This window comes from Rhopilema esculentum, chromosome 13 (genome assembly GCF_057945365.1).
Source record: "Rhopilema esculentum isolate cy_ngs chromosome 13, ASM5794536v1, whole genome shotgun sequence".
Lineage (NCBI taxonomy): Eukaryota > Metazoa > Cnidaria > Scyphozoa > Rhizostomeae > Rhizostomatidae > Rhopilema > Rhopilema esculentum.
In genome coordinates this window covers 5,700,968-5,724,105 of record NC_142827.1, presented here as the reverse complement: position 1 = coordinate 5,724,105, position 23,138 = coordinate 5,700,968, and the positions used below count along the sequence as shown (strand labels likewise).

Here is a 23,138-nt window from a genome sequence, read left to right as displayed (position 1 = left end):
GTTGAATTCATTTCGTCAGTTAGGATCCTGGTTAAGCAACATGGTTAAGCAACAAAAAGTAATGAGTAGACTGGAAACAATTAATAATGGTCTGTTGCCAATCGGCAGTCTTACACTGATCTCAAAAAAGACTACATCGAGCTTCTCCAGCCTAGCATTGATTCCATATTGCAGCGTCCATCTTGAGACCTTGCCGTGTTGTATAAGACTAGAGAGCAATCATGTTTGTTTCAGTTCAACTTGCTTTTTCATAGTAAAATTCAAAGTAACCGTTGAAACCAAAACTCCCATCATTCGTAAGTGACGTTAAACATTTTTGCCGTGGTATTTAGCTTACGTAATGGAGAATCCACTGTTCTCTTATTTTCCTAGGCCTGTTGTCTCGTAGAATATTTAAGAATTTGATGATTAGTGCACAATTTAAAGCGCAGAACTGTGTGTGCACTATTTTAGCAAATGGCAGCCCAAAGCTTTAGGCACCAAAGGTCTCAAGATGGAGAGATTCGATCGCTTCGTCGTGCTGATGTTGGAGAACGATAGGTTGTTCGATCCAGTCTTTTTTTGAGATCAGTGAAGTCTTAGGGCAGCCAACTAGCTAACAAGCAAGACCTTGATCAGTTGCCGGGCTTGGAAGATAACAGTCACACCCTACCCTTGAGCATTTGCAGAATAAAGGGTTTCAAGAAGAAGCTATTGCTTGAAAATCAAACATTTTTTTAAAAGTAAAATATTACAGTTACATGATTAAAAACAACACGATGACGAGAGCCTAGGAAAACATACTGAAACAAACACAATTTGATGTACGTATACCTGAAAAGAATATAATGCATTTCTATCTTCTCACTAAATTATGACATAAAGCAAAACAAAAAATTGCTAAATACCAGTTATTCCTATTTGTATAACCTTTCTAAATCTTTTCGCCTCAAACAAAACAAAATAATTTCACAATAATGTACATGTCACAGTGAGAAATTACGAAATTATTATGAATTTCTGACCTATGTGTAAGGAAATCCCTCCCTTATCCTTTGGACTTTCTACTGTGTCCCTCTGTATAAACATTAAAGCCTAGACATAAGCAAGATATTAAAAAACATAAAAATGAACTTGGCATTTAGTTTGGGTTAACTCTTTAGGCAACAGATAAATTGGTATGATAGTGGAACTGCATTACAGAAAGACTGTATGAATGGAGATGGGTTTTGCAGTTTAGTGTTCACAGAGGATAATGAAATTTATGACACAATACGAAAACACAAATAAGCTTTTAACCTTTATAAATCTGCTTAAAGGCATACATCTATTTTCTAACCTTAAAACTTAAGCGTACGTTATCAGTTATTTCTGACTCGTGTTGCACTTACTTTCAAACTATTTTAGACAATAACAAACTACCAAATGTCCTTGCTACACTGAAACCAATGTATAAAATCATGGTATTACGTAAATATAATTAATCTATAAAAGTCAATCTCAGAATACGTGATAGCATTGCTCTAAAAATCTATTTCTAAAAGGACCAAGGTGACAATGTGCACCAAAACCATAAGACATAAAACTCTGACAGCTACCTGATCACTTTTCAACTTACAAATGGTTTCTTCTAGGTTCCTCTCAACGATGAAATGTGAACTACTATGAAATTCCATTTTTGCCATTAGGCCCAAGTCTTGTGTTGAATACAGTTGGGGTTGGGTTGGAGCAGGGCCCGAAGGTGGAGGAGGGAACAGGCAAGGTCAGGCAGTCGAACCATGACCCCAATTTTGTTGCAAAGCAAAAGAGCTCTTGGCAACATTTTTTGCTAAGATTCTTCAATTTACCCTTGCCCCTTCCACTTCCCAACTTGAATGACAACTATGTGGAGCGTAACATCTAAGAAACCTTTGAACATTCAAAACAGCTCATTTAAGAAGATACAGCTTTTGTTGAGAAATACCTAGTGAGAAATGCTGGTAAATGCATTTCAAAGGCCTTTAATGTCCAAAGGCATCACGGCAGACTTCTGACCAACATGTTATATATTGCATTACATACCATATACTGTGTGTACTTAGCAAGAACTGTGACATGGGCCTATTAGGTGGCATCGGTGTGTCTAATCTTTAGAGAGTGTCTAGTTGAAAGTGTTCTTTTAAGCCCCGTTTAAACGATCCAACATTTCGTTGTTTCGATTGTGGGCTGACGGACTATAGAGTTCTTAATATAAAGTTACTGACATTAGCTTTATATGTCATGCCGTTTTACACTTCGAATACGACACTACAACATACAGGAAGAAATCGCACCAAATATAGTTCTTGATTGATTACCAGAGAATACAACCCTTCAAAACAATCAAATGAAGAAATACCTCAGTTCACCTGTCAAATGTGCCTACAGCAAATGAGATGCAAAATCTTTCATACATCTCTATCCTTAAATGTGATTGCTATTTGGAAAATTCCAAGAGCAACAAACCGTTATGCTAGTCATGACGTTTAGCTATGCCATTACTTCATAACAGCAAAATTATTTTTCTCGAATATCCAAGTAACTTTCACTGTTCCAAACTTGTATATCATAAAACGAAAATCTAACGACCATTAGCGATGTCCCAGTCTTAAAACTTTAAGAATCCCTGTTGATTATTCCTCTGTAAATGTTCGAGTTCTGTGCAGTAGAAACGACTAGATAGACGTGTCCTCCCATTTTAAAAAAGTCAACATCACGTGTTCTCCTAGATTGCATTTCCTGAAGCTTCACAAACAGCCGAGACTTCTTATCATAGAAATGTATTGCCGGGTTTGCCTGGGTGTGGGCAATGGCTAAGTATGTTTCTTCTCCTTGCCTCCCCATCAAGGAGCTAGTAATGCTTGCAAAATTGCGTACCTGTTAAGACAAAGAAAAAAATCAATGACTGTCAAGAGGGAGGGAAGGTCAACTTCTCGCATCAAATCATATAATAGGGTGGGACCGCATCATACTCTATGGAGCGCATCCATTTTTTACCCGTTCACTAGTTACACCAATGTGCACTGATTCCTAAAGCGAAGGAATAGGTTATTACAGCACTATAATTGCTATTACAGTAAAGCAAAAACTTCCTTGATATTTATCAATAATGCAATATGTAACATACCCATGGAGTTGTGAAAACCTGATGTCTTCTAAAGGTTTTTCCATCCCAACGAAGAATCATCGATGGGTTGGTACTGAACTTGGCAACCGCCAGGAAATGCTCATTATCAATATTCATATAATGCAGGGCGTAACCATTGCGCGCTTCTCGAATTGAAGTGTATTCTTGAAAGATACCAGCATCTGTGTATTCATGCAGGTTGAGATAATGGCCATGTTCCATACCTTAAATACAAACGAAAAGCAAAATGAATCTCTGTTAAATATATGGATCTACTTTCAAAATATGCTTTTATCGAAAAATAATGTCTAACATTGTTAAAACAATATCCTATGCAACCCAAACGTTCGTAATACTTTATGCTTGGAATCTATGGAAGAGCATTCCAGTATATTTCCATTTTACAAGAAAGTATTTTGATGATCAACAATATTCATAGACGAAAAGACATCGACTTATAAGCCCTTCGCCACATCGACTTGATATACGAAAACGTAGGCATCGTATTAGGAATAGACTTGCTCAAAGTCTATTTCGTGCTTGAGAAAGAAGTATTTTTTTCCCTCCTGTGGACTTCTGCGGTCCGAGCGTCTCCTTCGCAGAAGTCAACAAGAGGAAAACAAATACTCCATCTCCTTGAGGGCATAAGCTAGCGACGGCCCAGAGAACAATATCTTTCACAAAAAATTTGGACACAACTATAAAAAATAATGACAACTTAACCACAAAGTTACATAATACAAAGCAGGAAAAATTTAGTACTTCTCACCTGTGAATGCGAGAAAATAACGTTCCCCTATTCTGAATGATTCTATACCAGTTCCAAATTCATTGATAACTTGATGCTTGACAAAAATCTTTTGCGAACTGCTCCATCGATAAACAGATGATGATGGGCCATGTATCGATACAAACACCAAGAAAAGCTCCTTGCCGATTTTCACTGGTTCAACTGCAAAAACTTTTGTTACTGGAATTCGTTGATATTCAATGACTTTCTCCTTCTCTAGCTCTTGAAAACTGTAAATAGGGGAAAAGGAATCGCCATTGCTTGCAACTGCGAGATAAAGCTTCCCGTCGATCGTGAACGTTTTCCAGTTTCTAGCAAACTTTACCGCGAAGGTCTCCGTGTAAAAAAAGCTATGAATGAAATCAAAATGAAAATATAAATCCGACAATATGAAAATGATTTGAAAATGATTTTGAACAACGTTTTATCTCTAAAACGAGGGTTTTTAGCCATGTGTGGGTGCATTTTCGGTGAATATTCAAACATGGCGGCAAATGAAGGTTGTCTCACGCACTCTGTTGGCCTGAACACCTCCCTAGAGCGAAAAGCAATCTCACTGCTTATACCCTATAAATTTAAGAACAAATAAACAAACATTCCAGCCTCAGATTTTCACAAAAATCAAGAACAATCAGCCTGAACTTATCTACTGGTTCTTATAAAAAAGAGCGTGGCACAAATCTGTGGCACAAACTACTATGGGAGGTTGACAGCCCCCTCAATCAAGTTCGATCCGACTCTGTAAACCTGGCTCCAAGATAGGGGCAGCTCGAGAAGAACTCTAAATATGGACTTGACTTGCCCCATCCACCAAAACTTCAATATACACCACAGTGTTGAAGAGTACTCAATGACCCCGACGGATATTTACGGGGGCAGTGCTGAATGACCCGGCTGTTTGAGAGGAGGTGATAAACAAGGTGAAATTTCTTCTTATTGTAGTATTTCTCTTTCTATTTTTTACACAAATATCCGATTTTGGAAATAACTTTTTCGGGTCAAGTAGAATTGAAGAGGGGAAGAGATATTAACTTCCTTAAACCCTACCATTGTTTTTACCAGTGGTCGATATTGTTTGGAAAAAGCTATGCACGACTTGGTGTGCAGAATCAGAAGTGGAAATCATTTGGGGATAGGGAGCTCTCTCCCCAGTGTTTGCTGAAATTCAATTTTCAGCACTTTTTTCTGTAAACGTTGTTATTTGTCGGCAACTTCCCAAAGCCCCACCCGCCCCAACTGAAAACTGAACTTCCCTCTCTGTGCAAAACAGTGACTAAAACACTAAGCGAGAAATTTTAGGCCCAAACGAATATAACAAAATAGGAAACTGGCCTTGTAGAAGAGGTGTTCAGGGACAATACTTGACAACTAATTTTTAATCAGAACTAAGCGTGCACCTGAATGGTCAAACTGGGGGGGGGGGGTAGGGAGATGTGACACCCCTCCCCAATTTTTCATGCCTTTGTCGGTAAACTTATCTTTATCAATGTCGTTATCGGTAAACATGACCCTCCACCCCCCTAGTCTCGAGGGACAAGCTACGCCACTGGAAAAAATGGGTTCGACTCCTGAAAAACCGAATTCGAAAATCCTACTAAAAATTAGTAGTTTTATACCATCAAATTTTGCCAAATTTAATGAGTGATTAAGCGATTTTCTTTGTGAATCAGTGTTTATATTTTGCATCCGTGGCAACCATAGCAATGAAGATAACATTAATCTATCATATACGACTTGGTTACCTTGAGCTAAGCCATTTGTAAATGGTGAAATTGTGGCCAAGGTTCGAGGCTAAGAAATAATAGTTATCATTGTGTTGAATGACACCGACATCCCAAGTATCTCCTTCTATGCTTTGGATCATACTTTTTCGTTCAAAAACTGTCATTTTCTCTTTCATATCTGAAATTGAAGGGAAAATAGGAAACATATGGCACGAGTATGTGCTGTGAAGCAGAAGAATCTTGCAATCATAAACTTAACGGTAGCTAATAGCCTACCATAGTAAAGAGTGTCGTGGAAAGGAGGAAGGCAAGTGCTAGGCTTAGCACGATCTTGTCAAAAATGTTGATTTAAGTGCTGAGGATTAGTCCTTTTTTAATCCTAAACATGCACATTATTCATTTTAACCAGCTTCATTAAACACTTTTCTCTGAATTTTCGAGACTGCCTTATTTCTATAAGAGCTACGAATGCTCCAACCACAAAATAAAATACACACTCTTTATATAAGCATACCTAACCTTTTGCTGAGCCTCAATATTCTAAAATTGATTTGGATTTTGAGCCTATGATTATTCTTTAAATATTCGTAAGTTACACAAAGTGCAACCGTTTTGCACTATAGTTCTAATGACTCCAAAGGCCAGATGCGTCTATTTCAAAACATTTACCTTGAAATTTGTTTCGCTTTCAAAAAAACTCAAATATGCAAAGAATTTAATTCTTGATGAAGCTTGAGCCATGCATTATTCTTAGAATATTCTTTAAGTTCAGCGATTTTAAGCCTTGATAATCTTATAGCCTATATCCCTATAAAGAATGTGTAAGCGGTGTCGAAATGATGTAATCGATTTAACTGCGCATATGCGTATGATGCAAAATTTCAACGTCTAGCAGACCTTCAGACAAACGGTGCTTCGTCTTCCAAACAAGTTGGTGTCGTAATGATTTAAAGTTTATTTTGATGTTCGGATCAAACGGCTGCACAGGTGATTATGACAAAATTTCTAGTTTAAACGTCCTGGCAAAAAGGGTTAAAAAGGGTCGTGAGAGTATTTTACCGAAAAAGAAAACAAACGAGCATAGTAAGAGAAATTTAAGGTGTTTATTTACTTTCAATATATTTGCTCTTTAGTTAGATCCAAAATATTGCTGTTGTGTTCATGTTTAGCTATAATCAAGGTGATCATGTTTAGCTATGATCAAATTGGAGCCTCTCTATTATTTATGTTCAGTTCCTGAGCCTTCATATAATTATTGCCCTCTGCAGACTCTTTGTCAGTGGAAAATCGCTCACTTCTGTTTCTGTCAATTTTCTTTTTAAACAAAGACATTTGTCATTTGGATTCTTTATGTTCTAAGGATATAACTATATTCTAAAAAAGCACTCTGTGGCTTAAACAAAGATTTTTTTTAAATCGTTAAAAAGGGTGTTTAAATACCTGGGGACACGGTGGGGTTTGTAACTATTTGTGGATGTAGTTGTCTTTTATCTGCAAAAGATAGATTTTTGTTACAAAACTGCACCAATAACTCGATCCACAAAAACCTGAACCGTTCGAATCCCCGATACAATAAGTCCCCGCTTAAAAGAAATGGACATAAAAGAAACTGCAGCCCACCATCATTATGAACATTTTCTCCTTTGTAAGAAACAAGGCAGGCCGAATTTTCCAATTTCTTATAAATGGAGCAAGACTGAAAAAATTTAATCAAAGTTAAAACATATCCAGTATATCATATTTGTCTATTTTCATTTCTTAGGGTATTCTTGCTTACTATGCAGCCTGATTCCTAAATTCCAAGATGCTTTTTTGACAAGAAAGAATGATGCAAAATAAGTCTAGGAAATCAGCCTCATTTAAAAATATTTTATGGCAGATTAGAAACTAGACACTCTGATATCGAATGGAAAGTGGGGATCAGGGGTGTAGTGCTAGGGGGGCTCTATTTAAAAGAAAATTGTCCCTTAAAAAACCTATGGATCTCAGAAACCCGCTGTTAAGGACCCCTGACCCTATTAGGCCCCTTATTGTGGGGACTAGATATGGTATATGCTAAAAGTAGAATCGACATGTTCATTTAGCCTGCAACGAAATAAATAACAAACAGGCAAAACTCACCTGTTTCTCCCTTCACTCTGACGCTTGTAAGATCTGAAAAACGAGGCGAAAATTGTGTAAATCTGTCGACAATACAGTGCATGATTTTGCTATGAAAAAATTGTATAACGTCATCATATTGAACAATTTTGCAGCATAGTGCAACTTTGCCATCATGCACATTAATGTGTAATTTGGCCACAAACGTACAGTAGGTATGCTAACAAGATGTATAAATACATTTATGCCAGCTCGATAAAAAGTAGGGACCTTAGAAGTGGGAGGCGTGAAGCTGCAAAACTTTTTAAAGCTAAAAAACTCGAAATTCATCATTTTGCTCTTGGCATGTTGAGCCAAACGCCTCCTAATCCTCCCCAAACTTTTTTAAGCCCTGTTAACATGATACCGGATTCATTTCATATCGGATAGGCCATCTGCTCACATAATGACGCTTGAATCCGATACGCTCCGTATCGTTTTTGCGGAGTCAGACCATTCCGCTGTGAATGTGGAATGAAATCGTATCGGATCACTTTTGAGCTCGTATGAACGCATGAATCCGATACGGTTTTGCTCCGGAACCTCTGTTTAGGAAAATCAGCTTCATTTTCGGGATTTTTAAAAACAGCTTGGCAATCTGGACAAAAAGACGCAAAATGACAGTAGATCGCAGTTAAACAACAAATATGCTCCTTGCTATGATGATGAGCTTCACAAGATTTATGCAAAGGAAAATTAATCCGGTATCGTGAGAACAGAGCTTAATATTCGTATCGGACTGGGCCAATATGATATGGGCCAGGGCTTAATACCAATATGGGCCAGAGCCCAGAGCTTAATACCGATATGAAATGAATCTGGTATCGTGTGAACAGAGCTTAATATTCGTATCGGATTGGGCCAATATAATATGGGCCAGGGCCTAATTCCAATATGGGCCAGAGCTTAATACCGATATGAAATGAATCTGGTATCGTGTGAACAGAGCTTAATATTCGTATCGGATTGGGCCAATATAATATGGGCCAGGGCTTAATACCAATATGGGCCAGGGCTTAATACCAATATGGGCCAGGGCTTAATACCAATATGGGCCAGGGCTTAATACCAATATGGGCCAGAGCTTAATACCGATATCAAATGAATCTGGTATCGTGTAAACAGGGCCTTGGCTAAATATCAATCTACGACATGGTCCAAGGCCCCTTAAAAATGCAAAAATATGGCACATAATGGTATAAAAACGTAGTACAAAAAATCATCAAGCTGTAAATACACACCAAGTTTCACGCAAAACAAACTCCGTCCATTCGATGTTAGAAATTCGTCACTTGCACAATTTGGAAGCTCAAAGGTAGCACGGTTCTGCATTGAAAAGTAAAAATTTGTTAACAATGGACACAAGGACACATAGAACTTTTGATGCGCACAGAATCCAGATTCTACAGAACATTGGCAAAAACTATAGACGTTATGGGGGTATTAGCTAAATTCACTTGGAAAATTATTTACGTTTATAATTGGATTGTGAAATGGTTCAAGAAGAGAAAGAACTCTTCGTTTCTTTTTTTCAAGGAAATTTACTAGACTTGCTAATGTTGCTGCCCCTCGTTCTCTATACAAACCAACAGTTTCGCCAGTTTTATAATTTTGCCTGCATAAGTGCATATTCATATCTGGGGTAGCCACTGAATATTTAACCAAAAATTGATAGGCAGCTGCCTTTAAAGCTTATACAGCTGTATACAATTTTATTAGTTAAACCAACCACTTGTTCTACACAAATGCTTAATTCTTTGATCGGCGGTTTTCGACAAATGACTTTTGAAAGGTGGAATATCACATATCAACAAACTTGATAATGAAGGCTATAAACATCATCCCTGTGGCCAAATTGGTCCTATATTCCTTTCACTTTGCTTGATTCATAATGGCAGGTACAGGGGATAACCTCGGTACCAGACCCTTTAAAGACTTGAGAGAGACCCTATGGAGTCGAGTCGAACATTCGAGGGGGCACAGATAGCCAAAGGATACTTTTGCTTTGCCGTCAACGAGATACAGCTTACATGATGCTATACAAGTCGAATTTCTTCTTCTGCTCTTTGAATTGATTCCTTAGAAGCTTTGGTACCCAGGATAGTACAGAAGCGACAGATCATATCTCGAAATGAGGGAAGGGTCTATCAGAACTTCGACAGTAAGGAACAGCTGGACAATATTTTAAGGAACGGGGATGTGCTGTAGTATTCAAGCAAGACAACTTTCAAAAATAAACTCAGCTTTACTGTAGTCTATCTAAACATATTTGTTGGGAGGGGGGGTCAATTTTCCCTCCAGTTCCATTGACCTTCTTTTCTAAAAGGTCCCTCTTTATACAGGAATAATGTCTTGGTCCCCTTATCTGAGGTCCCCTTTTCTGAAGCTGCTTAGAAAATTTTTATGAACTTTATTATGCTCATGTGGCAATATTTATAGATTCAGAAGTATCACAGATCCCTGACTTCACCATTAAAAAATTGACTGTTGGACACAAGAATGCGTACCTTTATGGACCCTGGCAAGCCTTGCTCACCCTTAGGACCAGGAAACCCCTGTTAAAAGAGAAATGAAAGATGAATATCAGGCACTGTGCAACATTTCTTTTATTTATACTAAATATTAGCAATACATATGGTAAAGGCTTTATCGAACATTCTTCACAGATATCACGTGGAATATGTTCCAATGATAGCACGATGACGGATAGGTACTGGCATGGGGGGCACAAAAACTGTATGTAGATAAGCACGCAAATTGAACACAAAACATGCCTGGAAAATAGTTTGCATATAGACTAGACATGTGCCAATTTGCAATAGTACCCCACATTTTCAGTATATGGGATGCAAGTTTTACCCTACAGAGCATTTGGCTAGAAAATGTATACAAAATTGTAATGAAAGAACTTTAAAAAGAGATATGAATAATATAAGAAATAACTATTGTGAAACAACTTACAGGTGGCCCTATGCTACCAGAATCTCCCTAAAAAGGATATCAAAAAATACTTTCGTTTTTTTTTCATTTTAAAAATGCACCTTGATACACAGTTCAGTTTAGAGATGAATATACAAAGTTCAACATTTCACAAATAGTCAAATGAGTCAAACATAAACTTGTGATCAAAGAGATTTATTACAAACATGGATGTTTTTGGTTAAGACATACAAAATGATCGTGAAGTTAGATGCAAAACACTAAGGGAAAAGTCACTAATCGCCCTTTAGACCTTCGACATGTTCATGGAGATAAACGTCAATGGCCAAGGCAAGTAATATCTTGAACCTCTTGGAAAACCAGGCACCGCGGAAGTGGGGGGCTGGAGGGGCTATAGCCCCCTCCACTTTTTGCCAAAAATGCAAAAAATTTACCGATGCTTTTGCAAAAAATCACCAGTCAAGCCTTTTTATTCGGTTTTAGCCCCCCTTTCCACATTTTTAGACCCCTCCCCACTTTTTTCAACGTCCTGGGGTGTCTGAAAACATCTTCCAAACAGAAAGTGACTGGTGTGTCCTCATACAGCGGAATTCAAACTTCGCATGAATCACCCGAACTTCTATACGGAATGCGCGCACTTGTAAGAGGGTGTGTTAATATAATCTCTCTATGGACAATAAAAACAATTCTATGGAAGAAAACACAATAAACCCTTTCTAATTTTTCTCGAACAATCTCTCTTGAACTTACACAAACAACATGTAAAGGAAGCAGGAGAAATTCGTAGAAATAAAGTAGAAATAACGAGTTGATTAATTACGAAATATTTTGGTTCTTACGAAATATTATGATTCATAAACGGCAAAGTTAAGCGATAAAATAAAACTCACCTTCAATCCAGGGGGGCCACGCGGACCAGGAACAGGACTTGGAAAGTTGTCAAGCCTTCTCTTTAATTTTTCAAGCTCATTCTACAAAGAAACATCAAACAATTAGTTTTGACTGACCTAGGGGGCTTTTGATAAAATGATCATTGAGTCGGTAGATATCACTTCGGTCGCATCTTGAAAATTTTTAGATGTTCCATTATAAAGCATTCGAAACTTGGCAATTGTATGCGGCACGGATTTCTGGAAAATAAAGCTCATTTTTGCGGGCAGTGTAGGCGGAAATGGTTACCTTTCAGATTCAATTTAAGTTTTTAAAAATGCAAACTTAAATGGTTCGCTTAATGCAAACTTAAACGCAAACTTAAATGGTAAGGATATGCTTTGTGTAGTGCGTGAGGTCTTGGTGACCGCGAATTCGAAGAGTGTGAGTTGCGTCATGCGAGAAGAATTTCATAAATGGAAAATACGTTTTCTTGTTGCTAGCCTAAAATTCGGGCTTCAGCTTCTACTAGCAACAAATGACTCTCAACAGCTCCGAGGTAAATGAATAGTGCAGCTAAGTGGTCTGCCAAAATAGATTCTTCAGCTTCAGTTTCTCATATCTTGACGAGTACCTAAAACTGTACAAGAAGGAAACTGCCTCGCTCCAAGACATTTATTGATTCACGGCCTGCAAAAATGCCAGATAAAACATGCTTTATAAAGAGGGTGGGGTGGTATCATAGAGAGGGTGGGGTGGTATCAAGAGAGGGTGGGGTGGACAGGAAGGGTTGAAACCTTCCCATTTGCCAAAACAGAAACATTTCGAGAAGCCTCAAGCTTGCCAGAAAGTATCCTCTTTCATGAAAACTAGAGCTTTGTTGTGGAGATTCAGACCATTTTCCTGATTCAATGGTGCTTAGTTTACTTTGATAATGTAAATTGACAACTTCTTATTTTCGAGTACCTGCCACGTGGATACGCATGTTTATTTCGAGGTCTAATTCTCTTTTGAAGACAAGTAGCGAAAACATTTCTGGGGAGCGAAAGCTCTTTGGCATGTTATTGTGCCGAATGAAGTATCATACTTGGAAAACAGCAAGTCGGCAAATTCCATGACGTATTTATCATGGTTTTTTAAGAATAAATTTATCAAATGAATAAAAGTAGCGCTCCATTCAGACTCTGGACCTTTTTACGCATTAAGATAAAGCAGGAAGCACGGAGTAGGCTTAGTTGCTGCGGTCTACCTCGGCTTGTATGACTTCTTAGTATTAAATAATTTTCAAACAAAAACGAGACCTCTATTAATAAGACAGGTTAAATATAGATGATTAATTTTAAAAAGTAAGGTACGTTCAGTCTAAATATTAACGACTCTTTGTGTTTAAATATGGGTGATATCCGGAAAATACGAAAAACATTTGTGCCATTGATGTAAAACATAATTGAGTATTTTCATGAATTTCTTTAGTTGGATTGGGCTCCCATTATATTGTGTCACTTCTAAACACCGGCTTGATTTAGTTGAATTGCATTGTTTTTATTTCTTCGTGTTGTATCGTATCTATCGTATCTTGTCGTATCGTGTCATGTCGTGTTATGTCGTATAGTATGGTGTAGAATCAAATCGTATCGGCTCGAATCGAATTTAGTCGTCTCCTCTCGTAATGTAGTATTTCGGTAATGTAGTATCAATCAGCAATGCGTTGCCTCACGACCTCGCAACATTGCCCGTATTGTACTTTACAGGCAGCGGGACTGTGAAAAATGAGAAACGTATAGGCCGGACCAGCAGAGCTCACAATAGATTACTGATGCCTTAGCGACTGAATGATCGATAGACGCATGTTATTGGCTAACATAAACAAAGGTGTAACTGATCACATTACGAGGCGATGCGGCAGAAGAGCATGGGGCGAAGGGTAAAAAGAAATTTCCTAGAATCGATTCTTGTGGCACAGCCTGGAAAAATGTCATAATTTGCAAACCGTTTGTACTACCAGCACTGTCGATCTATCTTTGAAAATAATGTTGTAATAACGAGAAAATGATTGACTCACTAGCCTGCAACACTTAAGTAGTTCGAACATCAATATACCTCGAATATAGCTTTCATTTCAGTAGGCCTTTTAAATGGCATTCGTAGCATTAGCGTATATTATGGTCCAATAATATTCAAAAAAGATAAAAATACACTGAAAATGATGAGATTTTAACTTGAAGTTTAGCATTAATTCCTCATGAACCTAGCAATCAGTTAAAGCACCCAATAACGAGTTGAACATCAAACCCACAAGTCAAAACGCTGGACTTTTTTAAAAAATCTTTCCCTTGAATCAGGAAATATATTATACATTTTTCTAACTCGAATAAAATATGTAAATTCAAATAAGAAAAGGCAATTTTGAATTGCAACAGCTTAGCCTATCCAACTTTTTTTACGAATCAGAGTGAAATCAACAAAGATCCGAAGGAACATCTGCAGTCCACCAGTATAAAATGTACCCATTTACCACAAGTTCAAACTAAATCCTTACCGCACATCCTACCACTCTTTTATTGACCATTAAGGCCCTTGATAACAATACCGAAATTTATTACTTCTTCCTGAAAGGTTTGCCTAATTTGAGCAGACTTGGTCCCTCCAGACAAAAATTTCCGTGCCGGCTCGTTGTTCACAGAAAGGTACATCAATTTTGGTTAGCCGACACTGTAAATTGGTCGTCTTAAAGTATTAATAAGCAAGTTGGCTGGTAAATACTAAACGCAGAGAAACCAAAATTGATGAAAAATTAAACTATAGTCACGATTGTGTTCTTAATAACAGAACTCGGTTTTCCTAACGTTGAAGCATGCACTTTTTCAAGAGTCAGATTGCTCCTAGGTTTTGTTGCAAAGGTGTTTCAAGCAGGGACGCCGGAGAAGGGGCGCAGGGGGTCAATCAATGCCATTTCATACGAGGGGCAAGGGGGCAAAAGTGCCCTTTTCATAGAAGTGCTCTTAACACCGGCTGTTTGTAATTATCAAAAGATTCATAAGAAATTCCGACTGTACTGCCTTATACGTAACGATATTTTTCAAAACTTAAAGAAATGTCTCATGCCAAAAGTTAGCCAATTTTCAAGATATCTACAGGTGATCGAAACAAAATGACACCTACAGAAGAAATGTCAGTAGCTGGGAATTATTTTTCAAATACCCTTCACTCAAGCCTGCTCCCCTTGCCTCTTGGTCGTTCCGGTGTCCCTGTTGCAGAGTCGATCGCTCTTATATCTAAGGGTTAATTTTGTTGACGAGTTTGGATGACAATTTCAGCCAATTGGAGTGTCCCGTGACAATAGATGGCTAACGGAACAATCCCCCTTTAAAAAAGAGCCTGACAAAGGCGTGTGCCTGCTAGTGAGGAACAAGCTGAAGTAAGAGCAATCTCTTTGGTTAAAGTCTCTTGTACTACATGACGGTGTCTTTGCTTAGATATCGCTAAATGGATGGATTTTTGAATCCGTAGTTGTTCTTACGCACCCAATGGCTCTCTTCTGACAAGACGCATGGGCCTATCGCTTGAGGTGCTGGTCACAAAGTTCCAAAGGATACATAACGAACATCAACTTCTAGTTTGCATAGAAATTTCTGGAGATATGGTGGCCATCATCTACATGACATATACTCCTCCTGCAATGGTTGATTGAAATAAAAGCCACTCCATCTCTCTAATTAGACCAATTCGTTAGCTTGAAAAAACCTTTCTGTCTTCATACGACTCAAAATATTAATATAAACTTCGTACAAAAAAATAAATTAAGTCATATCGACACAAACACATGATTATCTGTTTTGAAGTTCGAGGAGAGGAAATCGAAGATCTCAAATGTCTGCACAATTGTTGTTTTTATCCCTTCATAATAAGGGTTTGGCAACATCACGAAGCATGATACCGCCATTGTGGTCATTACGTCACAGCATTACAGTCTTCCTAACAAGATGTTTCAATGCAATGTTTTGATCAAAGCAAACATCGACTTACTACGAATTAATCTTGTTTTCTCAAAGGTAAAGCATTAAGACATACAATGAGCAAGAAAATATGAAATGACAACTGGTTAAAACTGGTGATTGATGAAAATAATCACTTGAGAAAAAATCCCTTTTTCAAATCACGCTTTCAAAATAGGTCGTTTCTTGTAAACACTCAACAATATCAAGGTGAACATCTTTTGATGTGAAGTCAAACGTCTTTTGATATCAAGCCAAATGTTCCAGTCTGAATCAATACAGTAAACTCCCGATAACTCGAGCCCCCAATCACTCGAACATTCGCTAAATCGAACAAATTTTGCTTTCCATTTGCCCAATAAAATGTTATGAAAAATTTCCCCGATAACTCAAACATTCACGATCTCGAATGATTCCATTGGTCCTGTAGAGCTTCCATATATCCGGAGTTTACAGTAATCTATCTCAGTAGCGATTCAGTATTTCTAAAATGATGGTTATAATAATGACAACAACAATTGACATGGTGATCGGTAGGTGATGTCGACGATCAATTGGTGGTGATGGAAATACTCAATTGACGATGATCAGTGATCAATTGATTGTTGATGATAGTGATGCTGAATGATGAAAATAATCAATTGATGATGAGCAATGATCAATTGATTGTTGATGGTCGTGATGCTGATGGTGATTTATTATCATGATCGGTGATAATCATTATCATGATCGGTGATGATCATTTTATGATTAGTGATTATCATTTTCATGATTACAATTTTCAACTTTCCAAAGTATCGACACCATTGCTCTGATTGTTGTTTATATTTTTGACAATTATCATATTGCATGCCCCCTTTTCCAATCATGTTCAATTGATTCGTATGTTTATTGGCTTTTTAACGAACTCCAATGTATATTAAAAGCAATTAGATTGTCTTCACCACAAAATGCTGGCGATTATAATCAAGTGTGAAAAATTAATTATTCAGCCGACTAGACATTGCCCCTTTGGAAAATAGAAAAGCTAAGCCACGATTTCTCCCTTTGATATACAGAAGCATAGCACAAGAAATTTGTTTCTATGGGATCTCTAATGGATTGCAACTAAAAATTTCCAACTATTTCAGCTATCGCCTCTAAAAAACAACCTCAAACTGGAGGGCGACGTGTCTTTGGATTGTTATCGTAAAGTAAATCTTTTATCTAAATTCATTGGAGATGAAATTTCTGAGCACAATAACGATCTCCTGCTGTCTGGATTTTTATCGACAGAATAGGCTTTTGAAAACAAATACTGTATACACTTAGCTATTTGGCCCACCCCCTACTTTTATTTTAATCGTTATGACCGTGAAATCGCGAGGAAGGGGCACCCCATCGATCAGGGGAGTCTAAAAGGGTGCTTTGTAAAAGAGCTGAGGATTTGGACATATTGCTTCAAATAAACAACACTACTCCAGGTCTACATTAACTTACAAATGATAATCTAAATTAATTATTTCATGGGTATTGAGGTTCCTAGGCTAAACGACGTGACAGAACGACATGACAGCGTTCTTACAAAAGTTTGTATTATCAAATGCCCGTTAAGTAGTTTGCGAGCAATCTTTTCATCATCGTCTGAGTCTTAAGTATTGTAAAAAGTAATGCACCTAAAGGGCAAATAAACGTTCCGCCAGAACCATTAGATTGCTACCAAGGACTTTCCGCCACAACGATTAGATTGCTACCAAGGACTTCCACTGACTGAGAACCACAAAGCTGGCCTTCAGGATTTCTGTAGCATGGAGTAGAACAAGACTGTTCAAGTAGCGTCCCCTAAATTCACACTTAATACGATCTTCAGGCAACCTCAGTTCTATTTATGCGGTAAAGCACAATTTTTATTCGACGAAGCTTTTTCAAATATTTTAAAGTCATCCTTTTCATTTGTAGTTTTTATAAAATGCGATAGGTACCCTGGTCGCTGCAAAGTGACACAGGTAATTTGTCTATATGTTTAACCATCTTAAAGTTCAGTCGTGTAGTTGCTGGGCTTTACGAAACGAAGCTAAGATACATTGTCTTTCATGAAATGCATTTAGACTAAATATTATAGAATTATAAGCTCTTATAAAAAAGGGCATCGTCTTTTGGTAAACTGAAAAACATCACATTACACTTAGCGGACATACCAAGTTACAATATGCAAAAGCAATTAACGAGATATATATGTAAAACAAACGATAGATGTCATATTAGTATATTTTACTTCTCTTCGTCGATAAGGGATAGATTTTCTCATCAAATGCATGCATAGTACAAATTGGTGCGTCATATGTACAGATAAATCCAGAAATCGAAATTAGACGATATCTTCAGAAAACACCATGTCATTTCTCAGGGGGCAAATAGGCAAATCATTTAACTGTTTTCTCTACCTATCTTCGCAGAGAAATGTCGAAACTGTGATAAATTCCAGGATGGGGCGTTATCGTGGCAGCTTCGGCGAATTTAAAAATGCAGTATTTTCAAAACGTGAAAAAGCATAGCTCTTGGGCCGGTGGCAACAACAAAAATTAGAAAACCAGAATTTTTGCTTGGTATTTTGTTTATCTAATCTACTCTTCGCTAAATCTTACATATTGCAACATTTTCAAATGAATCAACGATTTAAGGCCCTGTTCTCTGAATTCCTGAAGATTTAGTTGATATCATGAAGTCTAAGGGAGTTTCAAGTTAGTTGACATCTAAGGGAGTTTCATAAAGTCTGAATGCGAATGCATGCGAACGAGTCTACGGTGTGGTTTACACTATCACACGAAGCAGAAGTATATCGGTTTATCAATTGGTAACAACACCTTTAGCAGAAATCGTGCCTGTTCTCGTGCCACATGATATTATAAACAAACAAGATATATACCTTGGCCTTTGTGTTAAAGGGGGCTAGCTACGTAAAAATCTGTTATTTTGGTCATTATAATCTATAATGAAATTTCAGAAAGATTTTGACAAGAAATAACATCGACGAGAGAAGCACCTCCACTTTGTTGTTTTCAAAGGCGAAAATTTTTTAGTTAAAATGATGGGAAACCGTCATCAAAAGATTAAGATGTGTAAAAAGATAATAGCACAGTACCACACAGGAAAGGTTCAAACGATATAATAAGAAAACTCACCCTCAGCTTTTCGTTTTCTCGCGATGTTTCTCTCAGACACACTCTCGGACATCTTTTTCTCTTTTTCCTCTCTTTGTCTTTTGCACAATATACGGTGTGGATTGCCTCCATAATGATCACACAAGCAAGAAAAACTTGTAACTTCTGCCTGATATTCATGACTGTATATGATAACTGCTTTATTTACGAAAAAATTCTCTACATACAACGCCGATATCTTCTCTTTAGTTAGTCTTGTTTCCAATTCCTGTCCTTACCATCATTGGCCCTCTGCCTTCAAATTTATCTGAAATAAAGGCTGGTTATTATCCGCAAGTTGGTTTTATGTACGTTTGAATTCATTAACGCGAGCCAAACGCATGGACAGAAGAGGATTACACGCCTTATTTAACCTTTTCAATTGTTCTTTGAATCAACTTGCCGAAGAGTGTCTCAAAAAACAAAGCTACTGCTTTCAACTGCCTTGACAAAAGAAGAATAACACACTGGACAGAGTTTTTTCCTCAAGATAAGATGGAGACGTCGTCCAACGACCCTTCCGAGAGTTGATGTGGTTTCCTCAGGTCTTTGCACGCTATGTTCCCGGCCACTATCGTTTCCGCCTTGGGTTTTGTTAAGGGCAAATTAAATCCAAGACAGAGCTTCCAATCAAAGAAATGACAGACCTAGCAATAAAATACAAGTTGTTTATCAACAAGGAAATTCTAACATGATTAATAATCTTTTGTCTTCTGCATCCTCATTCAACGGAAGCAACGAATGATGACCTGACGAGATCACTTGATAGAGAAGCGCCTTTTCAATGGTTGATTTGGATCAATGAATGCATCGTTCATCAAATGTTTCTTGATGATGATACGATAATGATGGTTAATGTTATGCTGATTATGATGATCAATGGCTCTCTTATTTTATTTTGTTTGTGCTTGTAATAGTCTTTTTCTTTCTAAACCCAGGCTAACAAATTGCAAATTACCTTTGTAATAGTGAAATTTGTAATTGTAGTTTTAGTTGAATTTAAAATGAAAAATTTCCATATGGATGTTAATTATGATTGTTATGATGACCATGATGTCCCTAACCTCAGTGTATTACTGCAGTTCAATCATACATATAGCTTCATCCGAGGCTTCATCCACAACCATACATCTCGTATTTCTCTTTTTTCTGTAATATTACCAAGATAAAATAAGAGAACTTATTTTATCTTGATATTACTTATGCATGACTTCATACAATTTTTTAAATCAAGAAGTGGTTTATTTACAGTTAGCAAAAATGCTATTATTATTTAGCTATTGTTTATTTCATCTGTTTTGAACCAAACCTGGTAAGTTGCTTGATGCTACCAATTTGTTGTTATCAATTGTAGTATTTATCCACAAATGCGTTTAGTACAGTTAACGCGCAAATAATAGGCCCTTTTTTAATAAGCGCCTCTATTCGAATGAGCGCCCCCTAGTCAAGTTAATTTTTATAGGCGCCCTTGCAGAATAGTGTCCTCGAAAGAAAACAAGGGCGCTTAGCTTATTCAAAATCAGCATAGTGCTTTTAATTGTCAAAAATTTTTGTCTTTACTGTTTACATTTAAACTCAGAAAGGGTAACTTTATGATGTTTGCACTATAAAATTACAATTCGTAATGTCTACATACTCTAATTTTGTAGGGAAAATCTTCTAGCTCCACTTTCTCCGGGTCCTACGACAAAAATATACGATGAATTCGTATCAAAAATCACCAACATGTTGTACTTCTCTTAATAAAGGACAAAGGCAGAAATGATCAGATTTTCTTAGTTTTTTACCAGTCTTTCAAATCAGTTGCATTAATGACTTCAATGTCACTGCCGAAAGATTTTGTCAAGATGCAAGAAATAATCACTGTCATTGGTGACACAATGACTCTCTATGTCTCTTCATGACATTAGTCATTCTATTTAAAATAATATTCCTCTCCTTTTTCTCTCTGTCAAAAAACAATTGATTTAAATTTTTATTCCTTTCGCAGTTGCAAACTGCCCTCTCTCAATAAAGACCCTGAAGTTGACGCTTTGTATTTTCGCAAACATATTAAAACGATCACAACATTTAGGAACAGTGACATTTTAAGGCATTAAGAATGTAGTCAAGAATGAAGCAAAGTCGACGAAACCTCCGTTAAGAATAATCTTCATCAGCTGGTAAATGCCCACAGGTCCACATCAGCTTGCTTAGCTACCAGTGAATCAATCCTTCTTATAAGATAGACATGTATGTAAAATATGTATGTATGTATGTATGTATGCAAGTTCAACAGATAGTCATTTTCTTGACATTGTAAGGTTTTAAATGCTTATAACTTCAGTTCCAATAATTGTATTTAGCACTCAAAATTTGGCCAAAATGCAAATTTTTTTCGGACGACAACAAACGTTATAAATTTAAATGCTATCTAAGGGAAATAATTTGTGAAATAATGATGTTTTGCACAGAATTTAAACGCAGCGTCTTTTTCTAGGGTAAATCAGATCAAGGCTTGACATTTCTCGATTTCAATTATGCTAGACTCGATTTCATGCATACTAAACTCGATTTCATTTGTCGATCGACTTATCTTAGCAACCGAGGAGCAGATATCTGGCATATTTGTTTGTTTCTGTTAATACTTTCATGGCAAATTTCTACTTTCGTTTTTTCTATAAGGGCAATTGACTGAAATTCTTACTTTCTTGGCATCCATTAAGTAGCTAAAACCGGCTAGAACGGTCTGTTTTTGTACTTGCACAAAATAAAGAGCCGGTGAAACACCACATTGAAACAGTTATTGAACGCGAGAAAAGTTAGCTATAAAAATAGAGTGATAATTGACTCGTCCAATTCTAGTTCAACACTGGGAATGCTACGCAATGAAAGAAGTTACTTGGAAGGCTTAACAACTATTGCAAAAATGTTTAAATTGATTTTAAATGTCAAAAGAAAAGAAGACAATAAATATCACTAGATACCATAATAAATGGAAAAAATAGATTACGGTAAATTAACTCTCCTTTGAAGTTCAATCGGCATAGACCTTAGGACCAAATGTATTGCTTGTAATATTGAATAGTAGTTGTATCATAATATAAATAAAATAAAAGCAGCAACCTCACATTTTCAGGTCCAGAATAACGATTTCTGGAAAGAAATGCACACTGCACTCAAATTAGTGCACTGACAGTATGTTCTTATCGGTCTTAACAGTTTTAGATCGAAGGCTAGTACACTTTAGTAACTTTAAATACGAAAATACGTAAAGCCAAGGGGCAAATCGCTCTATGGAAAACTCACACACTTTTATTTGAAAATCCTTGGAAATCCTTTTGTTTTTCGAAGATCTCGTACGCATTGTGCGAGAGTGAATGCCCATTCGCGTAAATGCCACTTACTGTCAAGCCTACTGCGACAGCAAAGCTAAAGGGAATGGCCTAAAGATAATGATACTAGTATGAAAAATATCTTAGCTAAACTCACCGATTGCGCTCTGCTTCTTGTGTCTTTTCAACATCAAATTCCGATTTACTTCAGTTTTAATGTTATTTATATTGATTCAGTGTCGGGAACAGCAGGTCGGTGCAGTCAGCAAAGCAAAACGAATGTTTCGTTATTCTGCCTTCAGGTCATTGCACCACCGGACATGCCCGGACAGAGGCAACGCAACAGTGACATAAATCACATGGCATAACAGTGGCAAAAAAATGTGGAATGAAAATCATTGCCAAGTGGAGTTATTTAGGTAAAGTCTGCACGGTACTTTAAAAGATGAAATTGTGAACTTCAAAGGCCTATCTGAAAAGGAGAGGGTGTAATACAAGTCGCTACCTGAAGTGGTACAAATGAGTGTCTCGAACAGAATGGACCTCTCGCACAATTTTGTGTCTTCAACACTGCACACCTTGAAATTTTCAAATGAATGCCCGAAATCTCAGGCAAAAGTGTCCTACTTTCTAATGTGAGCCTTCCTTAGTCAGAAACGGTAGGGTTCGCATCTTAACAAAGCAAATTAAAATTTTCACTAGAATCTGGAGTCTTCTTCAAGAAAAAACCTGTCTTATGATGGAGCTTCCTATTTTGCGTTTGACGTCATCAGTTCAATTATTTTAAGGAAGTTTTCAATTGCTGTACGATTCACACAGACTCAAGAAAGTATGCTTCTCAACTTCTGTCCACAGGCCTTCTTTACAAGTCGTCAGTAAAGCTTTAAATAGATAATCCACTTAAATGTAGCTTTTGCCAGGTGTCCTTTTTCTTTCCAAGAAGGTATCATGTGGCAGTATCAGGAATTCTCAACAGTCTTTAGTGATTGACTAGGCCGCATAAAACAATACGAAAATTGGCTATTAAGTGCCTGAAACGATTCCCAAGAGCATCTCTAGGTAG

At 37.2% G+C, this 23,138-nt stretch overlaps 1 protein-coding gene across 1 annotated transcript; it reads right to left on the bottom strand.

Moving 5' to 3' along the window:
- Nucleotides 1-697: 697 nt before the first annotated feature.
- Nucleotides 698-23,042, bottom strand: LOC135691877 (uncharacterized). The gene is made up of 12 exons (XM_065209874.2): nucleotides 22,233-23,042; nucleotides 18,744-19,029; nucleotides 11,608-11,688; nucleotides 10,739-10,765; nucleotides 10,285-10,332; nucleotides 9,019-9,103; nucleotides 7,760-7,792; nucleotides 7,079-7,129; nucleotides 5,657-5,816; nucleotides 3,894-4,264; nucleotides 3,125-3,348; nucleotides 698-2,874 (listed from the first exon to the last, which is right to left on the bottom strand). Exons 2-12 carry the CDS (start codon nucleotides 18,900-18,902, stop codon nucleotides 2,614-2,616), a joined length of 1,500 nt encoding a protein of 499 aa, XP_065065946.1. The 5' UTR covers nucleotides 18,903-19,029; nucleotides 22,233-23,042; the 3' UTR covers nucleotides 698-2,613.
- Nucleotides 23,043-23,138: the final 96 nt, after the last annotated feature.

What these genes read in the sequence shown, in the direction of transcription:
- LOC135691877 (XM_065209874.2), bottom strand. Translation starts at nt 18,902, where the DNA reads ATGAATATCAGGCAGAAGTTACAAGTTTTTCTTGCTTGTGTGATCATT. An exon ending in GCTTGCCAGGGTCCATAAAG is followed by an intron (nt 9,104 to 10,284) that starts GTACGCATTCTT and finishes TTTTCAATGCAG; the next exon opens with AACCGTGCTACCTTTGAGCT. An exon ending in TACAAATGGCTTAGCTCAAG is followed by an intron (nt 4,265 to 5,656) that starts GTAACCAAGTCG and finishes TTTCATTCATAG; the next exon opens with CTTTTTTTACACGGAGACCT.